This window comes from Mytilus galloprovincialis, chromosome 10 (assembly GCF_965363235.1).
Source record: "Mytilus galloprovincialis chromosome 10, xbMytGall1.hap1.1, whole genome shotgun sequence".
Classification (NCBI taxonomy): Eukaryota; Metazoa; Mollusca; class Bivalvia; order Mytilida; family Mytilidae; genus Mytilus; species Mytilus galloprovincialis.
The window spans coordinates 45,528,827-45,538,140 of NC_134847.1; the positions used below are offsets into that span (position 1 = coordinate 45,528,827).

At 33.8% G+C, this 9,314-nt stretch overlaps 1 protein-coding gene across 2 annotated transcripts in view; it reads right to left on the reverse strand.

Annotated features, from left to right (window-relative positions):
• The window catches only part of LOC143047636 (uncharacterized), a 71,950-nt gene extending 70,115 nt beyond the window's left edge, over positions 1–1,835 (reverse strand). For both annotated transcript variants that reach the window (XM_076220806.1, XM_076220805.1), the window contains exon 1: positions 1,350–1,835. In XM_076220806.1, the coding sequence (XP_076076921.1) occupies positions 1,350–1,742 (393 nt within the window). In that variant the 5' untranslated portion in view covers positions 1,743–1,835. The remainder of the gene's footprint in view (positions 1–1,349) is intronic.
• Between the last annotated feature and the right edge of the window lie 7,479 nt (positions 1,836–9,314).

The window sequence follows — 9,314 nt, forward strand, 5'->3', positions numbered from 1 at the left end:
GTCTTGACTAGAACAAGTTTCAGGAAGTTTTTCATAGTATTAAATCAAGAGAAAGCTTTTCTAAGCATAAACATAAGATGTGGTATGATTGCCAATGAGACAAATTTTTATTATGTTGGTTTTTGAACTCCACAATCTCTTAGACTAAGACATTAATATAAAGAGACAAAATACAATGTAGCTTTTCACTGATTTATTAAGACGTGTAGGTGTCATACATTTTTGTAAGTTTGAAAGTTTCATCAATATCTTTCTTTCATAGATATTAATTTGGTCTTGTAAATAAAACTGTAACAGTCTCCCTGTCTTTTTGTCCATATATCTTGATTAAATAAACAAAGGACTCTTTTATAGTGTTGGTTTTAGATGTAATATTTTCTCAAGTGAGGTGCTTTCAGACATATTAAAGGCGCCATTAACCAATCTTACTCTGTGTATTGGTATCAAGAATTTATTGACATTTTACAGTACAAGGTGTATTTAGATGTTTGACAAGATTTTTAATAAATACATATCAAAAGTAAGCAATGAACCTGTAGTCTACTCTACTCAAAGGACTCTTTAATTACAGTAATCGTCCAGCAATTTTATTTCCAAAGACCATTTACACTTTTCTGAATTACAAAACTTATTCCTTTGGTTCTTACCTATAAACCAATTAATTTTTCTTTCTTTGAAGATTAAGTAAATATTGCATAATTTATGTGAAGTTTTTTCCAATCAATAATCTATGAAGACCTTTAATACATTTGATGAAATTTTAATGAGATATGTTTGGGAATCGAAAAGGGTATACAAGAATTGTTACATGTACATTAGTCTTGGATTACTCTGACATCCAACAAAACAGCCGTTGGACATCAGAGTAATCTGGGACTAGTACTTGTACATGATTGTTTATCATGTATATTGGAAATAGAATTGTTGTAACAGTCTCAATATATTTATATTTTGTTTAGGAATTGAAACATTTATACTAATTTAATATCTATGAATATTTTTGGAATAATATTATTTCATTAGAACTATTTGGGAGATACTTGCAAATACAACAAATAAAAATGTCAGAAAAATATCTTATTTTTTTAAGAAGTGCACATCTACCAAAATCATTTATCAAATTAGTATCCTCAGCAACTATGAGAAAACTCCATATTTAAGTTTTAGATGACATGGTATAAATTTTTGTATACAATAATTACACTGTCAAATAACAATATAATTTCTGTGTAATTCTAAATGTCAACAAAGTCATCTTCATTATCTGTTTATATTTATCCTTTGGTCTCTCATTTTACTTATATTTTGTACTAGAAACTCACTTACTGTATTGAAAAATATATACTTACAGGTTTGACATAAGGTAAAGTTGACAGATCTATACTATCACTAAAGATTCTTCCTCGGATTATTTTCAGAAGTTGGGAATTCGTATAAGAAATATTTGACGAACACGTGCTGATAGTGTCTGTTGGTAAACAATTCACTTCTCCCTCACAAGAATATTGTGAACTTTCCAAAGTGAAGTATACAGAGGTGCCACCCTCTTCTTTCAGTCTTGTCACGGCTCTCAATACTTTTTCACGATGTGCATTTTTTGTGACACCGATAGCATCCAAATCAGCATCACCTATTTGTTTACAAATTTCCAATTCGTCATAGCCGTTATCGAAAAATGCTTGGGTATAATAATCTAGATTTAAAGATCCTAGCCAATTTGCAACTATATTATCCGACATCATTGTAAAATTTAGAGGTAACAATCCATTGAATCATTAGAACTACCTATCACCTTTACCTGCTACCTACAAATATTGCACTGTTGTGTGACAAATGCGGGAATTCAACACATTGTGCGATGCGTACGCATCATTAAGACAACACTTGTTGACCAATCAGTAGCATCTGAAAATACAAGCACGTGTTTCCTACTTTCACTTTAACAGCATTGTTTACCTTTTTTTCTGTAGGCGATCAGTTCATTTCATATAACATCATCGACATTATTTAGGCTTACTTTTCAAATTGCTACTTAATCTTTACGTCATTTTATTTTGGTTACACATCTGATAAAGTTTTTTTTTAATTTAAATATTTGCTTTCTTTCTCTAAACAAGGATTTGTACTTGGGATTTGTATAGTACTTACTATACAAATGATTTTCCTTGCTCTAAATTAATGATACAAAATTTAATCTGTATTGGCATATCCTAAATTGAAAATAATGTTCATGTGTGAAGGGAAGGGGGATGTCACTGAATTGTAAATAATGGAGGGCAGTCAAAATTCAAAAAAATATGTAATAATATGGTTTGGTTTCAAAGCTGACTTTTGAATAATCAACTTTTTTATAACCCATAATGTTACTTTTACAATAATCTCAATGATGTTATGCACTTTATATATTCCAAATTATATGCATACATTTTAAATAATTTTTCTTTGTAAAGCCAATGACTATTCGTGTTTATTTTGATTTTATCTTCATTAATTCAGTACTTAAATGATACTTTAAACATATATTTTTATAACATTATTTTGTTTCTATTAATGTTTGTTGCGGAGATTACAACACCTATGTGTTATACTAGTAATCTTAGTTTGATCAAGGATTTGTATAACTATATAAATCCTTAGTTATACAAATCCTTGGTTTGATGACAATGACAAATTTCGGAGTTTTAATTATTTATGAGTTTTTTTAAATCAAACATTTTCAAGTTGTAACGCAAAAATGTAGAACAGAACTAACCCAAATGATATTACTTTTTATAAACATACTCAAATCGTTTATAATTACAACGAACAAGGATTTTTGTAGTATAAATGCCTTGCGATAACGTTAACTCGATCGATATCGCTTCTAGGTAAGACAGAGTCATTCCCCATGAAATGATGCCATTCGGAGTTGTCTTTCTTGGTACATATAAAACTATCTAGAACATATATGTATTTTTAAATATTATATATAATGATGTACTGAATTTTATTTAGGACATATCAAATATGAAGGTTAGTCAAGCAACAATTAATCAATCAGTTAATAAAATCGCCAGTATTCATAAAAACAATCTTAAGAACTCCATTACCACAAGCATGCATTGGTTTTCTATACCGTCACAGTGTTGTAATGGAATTGTACAGTTTATTCATGTTTTTGGTCATTCAAGAGTTTTTCAAGCAGGTTTCTAATCCTTTTTTATCAACAAGTTGCAATATGTAAGCTTTTGATTTGCAAACATCTTACTACTGATCACTACTTTCAATATTTGCTTCAAGGTATGAAAAGGAAAACGTTAGTTGAGGAAAACCAAACTAACAATTTCATCGAATTTAAGATGTGACCCCTAGGACCATGTTATTACGGGACCTCAAGACCAAGAGTATAAAAAGTTTTTGAGAAAGAAAAAAAAAATATCGTCCTCCATCCAAAATAGAGAGGAAACAGGGTTGTCAGGTCAAAACGACGCCCTTGCATCGTATTATAACCATTGGTCTAAACGGAGAAAATCTGATAAAATCTCTTGATTGTTTTTTTTTTTTATAAATGTATGAATAGTGTGGATATTCAAATATTCCTTCTTGAAAATAATTCAGAAATGGATAGAAGAATACATAATTTACCTATTTCTAGAATAAGAAACAACCGTCAAGTACTTTTAATATATAAAAAAAAAAGAAGATGCGATATGATTGCCAATGAGACAACTCTCCAAGAGAGACCAACATAACACAGAAATAAACAAATATAGGTCACCGTACGGCCTTCAACAATTAGCAAAGCTCATACAGCATAATCAGCAGTTTAAAAGGCCCCAAAATGACAATGTAAAACAATTCAAACGAGAAAACTAACGGCCTTATGTATGTACAAAAAATGAACGAAAACAAATATGTAACACATAAACAAACGACAACCACTGAATTACAGGCTCCTGACTTGGGACATAGACATATATACATAATGTGGCGGGGTTAAACATGTTAGCGGGATCCCAACCCTCCCATAACCTAGGACAGTGATATAACAGTACAACATATATAAGAACGAACTATAAAAATCAATTGAAAAAGGCTTAACTCATCAGATGGACAAAAATACAAGTGGACGTGGCCGGGTACTTGTACATCCCAACAACAAAAAGACATTAGGTACAGATCTGAGAGTACTCGCAGTTAACTGACAGTTAGTTCAAAGCCACCAACAACTAATTAAAAAAAATCATGCATCTAAGACTACATTATCAATCCGTACACATCTAACATCTAATGGATTTAGTGTAAAGACGTCATACACAGTCAGAGAAAAAACATGACCTTGTGCAATGCCAAGATACAGGTATTGACAGATTGTAGATCATTGAATGTGTATATGTATATAACATACTAGTTATGTTTAGTTTGTTTTTGATTTACTGATAACAAAATCAATATTTATACCAATAAAAACAATATTCAATGATCTTATTACAGTGTTGAATGTGTAACCTTTTAGAATAAGTTTATTTGAAGGGGCAATAAGTTTACCAGGATCAGTTCTTAATTTCCGGGCACTGTTAACAACATTTCAGTAAAAATGAGAATGTGCTATCCCGTTTGAAATAAGTTTTCTACAGATACAACCAAACTTCAAAACAAAATCTTTATATCTATGGAAAAAAATAGTAAAATAATTTATGGTAACGAAATCCCTGGCTGAATAATTTACCAGTAGTACATAGATTACGTCCGTTAAAATCAAAAATGTCACAACATACACGGGCATAGCGAACGAGATGTGAAATATAAACACCGTAAGATGGTGCCAAAGGAACATTACCATCTAAAAATGGAAAACTAACAATACGGAACGAAACATCGTCCTTTTTGTCGTAAATTTTGGCGTGGAGATCTACACAGTGTAGATACTATTCTGTACGCTTTCCGGAAGTCGCGATTTTCGAAGCGAGAACTTTTTGGATCACATTTTAAATTTGTCGGATATACTATATTAAACGGTAAGATGTTCATCTGTACATTGCTTAATGATTAATTCAGCTGACATCGATACTCACAAATGGTTTATAATTAAATTTAGCACATTCATTATTCGTATCTTTGCCTTAATTAAGAGATTTTCATGTGCATCACTAAGGAAAATCAGTTGGTGAACCTAAAAACAATCTTTTTGCACTCTTACTGTACAAATTAACGTAAAATCCAGACTTAATTTACTAGATAAAGTGTATTTTAAGTGGTGGTAAAAGTTTCAGCCAGATCTTTGAAGCCAGAAATAAGAAAATTACACTTGTTTGAATTTCTCACTGTACGATCAGTCTCGCTTGTATATTTTGAAACTGTATGATCAGTCGTTATTTCACTGTATTCTAGTAGTGATTTCAAAGTTATTTACGATACATTAGAAGATATGGACGTCAAGTTGGTTACCTATTCCCTATTCCCTATTCGTTACCTATTCCCTATTCCCTATTCGTTACCTATTCGTTACCTATTCCCTATTCCCTATTCGTTACCTATTCCCTATTCCCTATTCGTTACTTATTCCCTATTCCCTATTCGTTACCTATTCGTTACCTATTCCCTATTCCCTATTCGTTACCTATTCGTTACCTATTCCCTATTCGTTACCTATTCGTTACCTATTCCCTATTCCCTATTCGTTACCTATTCGTTACTTATTCCCTATTCCCTATCGTTACCTATTCGTTACTTATTCGATTTTTAATATCCTTCCCCCTTTTTAATTTATTATTATTCTTCTTCTTCCTCTTCTTCCTCTTCTTCCTCTTCTTCCTCTTCTTCTTCCGCCACTTTAAAAATGAACTTGTCCGCAGCATTTCTCCAAAACTACTTGTCAGATTTACTTAGGGTTTCATAAAATGTTAGACTAATATGTCTAGGTGAGCCATCAATCGCTCATTTGTGTATTGGGGTCTTTTAAGGGGTATTTTGGGGGGCAGAAAGAAGGGATGGGTTTACTATAGAACCCTATGGAATTTTATTTTCTAAAATTTTCAAATGAATATAACTTGAAAACTGTAAGTGATAGATACATGCAGTCTTCAGAAATGATTAAAGGACAATAAAACAAATCACATGAAATATAGGGGAGTCCCTGGGGGGTCATCCCTACCCCCTTCAATTCGAGAATATGCTTTTAACTTGTAAACGGTCCAGATCCCCACCCCTAAACCATATATGTTCTTGAATAGGACGATAAAACAAATCAAATGAAATTAAATGGAAGTCCCCGGGGGTCATCCCCACCCTGTTCAATTTTAGAATGTGCCATTATCTTGTAAACGGTCCAGATCCCCACCCCTAAACCATATATATTCTTGTAGGGGACAATACAACTAACCAAATGAAATTAAATGGAATTTCCTGGGGGTCACCCCACCCCGTTCAATTTGAGAATGTACTATTATCTTGTAAATGGTCCAGATCCCCACCCCTAAACCATATATTTTCTTGTAAGGGACAATAAAACAAATGAAATGAAATAAAAGGAAAGTCCCTAGGGGGTCACCCCACCCCTCTTGTTTGAAAACTTATAAACGGTCAACATCCCCACCCCTAAACTATATATATTCTTGTAAGGGACAATAAAACTAATCAAATGAAATTAAATGGAAGTTCCTGGGGGTCACCCCCACCCCGTTCAATTTGAGAATGTACTATTATCTTGTAAATGGTCCAGATCCCTACCCCTAAACCATATATATTCTTGTAGGGGACAATAAAACAAATGAAATGAAATAAAAGGAAAGTCCCTAGGGGGTCACCCCACCCCCTCTTGTTTGAAAACTTGTAAACGGTCAACATCCCCACCCCTAAACTATATATATTCTTGTTAGAGACAATAAAACTAATCAAATGAAATTAAATGGAAGTTCCTTGGGGTCACCCCCACCCCGTTCAATTTGAGAATGTACTATTATCTTGTTTGAAAACTTGTAAACGGTCAACATCCCCACCCCTAAACCATATATATTCTTGTAGGGGACAATAAAACCAATAAAATGAAATGTAGGTTAAGTCCCTGGGGGGTCACCACCACCCCCTCCTGTTTGAATACTTGTAAATGGTGGAGATCCCCACCAGTAAGCCATATATATTCTTGTATGGGACAAAAAATCAAATCAAATGAACATGGGACCATATGAATTGCGAGTTATGGGAGCTTTGTTTGGGAGACTTCGTAACAGCATCCTGTTACAATTACTTCTTGTTGTTTATACTCTTATATCTGGTACTAGTTCTAAATTTGTTGATGTAAAATGATCTTTTTGTGACCTATTTATATGTGTTTGTGCTCAACCGATCCTTTTACTTTATGTTCGATACTCATTTGTTCCTTATTTGATTTTTTATACGTTCTACCTTTTAACTGCTTTATGTCCGTATGTTTGAAGATGGATCTTGGTTCGAAGGGATGAAATCACCGTGTTAGCGCTTGCATAAAAAAAAAGATGTGGTATAATTGCCAATGAGACAACAACCCACAATAGACCAAAATGACACAGAAACTATCAACTATAGGTCAATGTACGGCCTTCAACAATGAGCATAGCCCAAACCGTGTAGTCACCTATAAAAGGCCCAGATATGACAATTTCAAACAATTCAAACAACAAAACTAACGGCCGTATTTCATATACAAAAAAATAACGGAAAACAAATATGTAACACAAAAACAAACGATAACTACTTAATTTCAGGCTCTTGTCTAGGGACAGGCACATACTAACATAATGTGGTGGGGTTAAACATGTTAGCAGGGTGTACATCGTTTCGGAGCATGCTATTACCTTGTTTAATTCGTTCCATCACTCGCTTATAATTCGCTTATAATACGTGTATCATACGTTGCACCTTTTAAAACATGATTTTCAATTGTTTTGTTATCTCTGGTGGTAGATTTGGGTTCTTAGAGGTGATATAACTCTATAAGCGCATATGTACCCGTTCAAGCGCTCGGATAATACCCTGTTACTTATTCATTCCTTATTCGCTTTTAATGCGCGGGGTAAGTATACGTTGCACCTTGAAATAAATCGTTTTTTAATTGTGTTCATGTCTCTGGTGGTAATAATGTGTTCTTGGAGAAGAAATGACCCTATTAGAGCGCATGTACCCGTTCCAGCGCTCGGTTAATACCCTGTTACCTATTCGTTACCTATTCACTTATAATACGTTTGTTGTACGTTGCACCTTTTAGAAAAGGATTTTCACTTGTGTTCATGTCTCTGGTGGTAACAATGTGTAATTAGAGATAAAATGACCCTATTAGCATGCATGTACCCGTTCCAGCGCTCGGTTAATACCCTGTTACCTATTCGTTACCTATTCGTTACCTATTCACTTATAATACGTTTGTTGTACGTTGCACCTTTTAGAAAAAGATTTTCAATGTGTTCATGTCTCTGGTGGTAACAATGTGTTCTTAGAGATGACATGACCCTATTAGCGCGCATGTACCCGTTCCAGCGCCCGGTTAATACCCTGTAACCTATTCGTTACCTATTCACTTATAATACGTTTGTTGTACGTTGCACCTTTTAGAAAAGGATTTCCACTTGTGTTCATGTCTCTGGAGGTAACAATGTGAAATTAGAAATGAAATGACCCTATTATCGTGCATGAACCCGTTCCAGCGCTCGGATAATACCCTGTTACTTATTCGTTCCTTATTAGCTTTTAATGCGCGGGGTAAGTATACGTTGCACCTTGAAATAAATCGTTTTTTAATTGTGTTCATGTCTCTGGTGGTAACAATGTGTTCTTAGAGACAAAATGACCCTATTAGAGCGCATGTACCCGTTCCAGCGCTCGGTTAATACCCTGTTACCTATTCGTTACCTATTCGTTACTTATTCGCTTTAAATACGTTTGTTGTACGTTGCGCCTTTTAGAAAAGGATTTTCAATTGTGTTCATGTCTCTGGTGGTAACAATGTGTTCTTAGAGATGAAATGACCCTATAAGGGCATATGTACCCGTTCCAGCGCTCGGTTAATACCCTGTTACCTATTCGTTACCTATTCGTTACCTATTCACTTATAATACGTTTGTTGTACGTTGCACTTTTTAGAAAAGGATTTTTATTTGTGTTCATGTCTCTGGTTGTAACAGTGTGTAATTAGAGATGAAATGTCCCTATTAGCGTGCATGTACCCGTTCCAGCGCTCGGATAATACCCTGTTACTTATTGGTTCCTTATTCGCTTTTAATGCGCGGGATAAGTATACGTTGCACCTTGAAATAAATCGTTTTTTAATTGTGTTCATGTCTCTGGTGGTAACAATGTGTTCT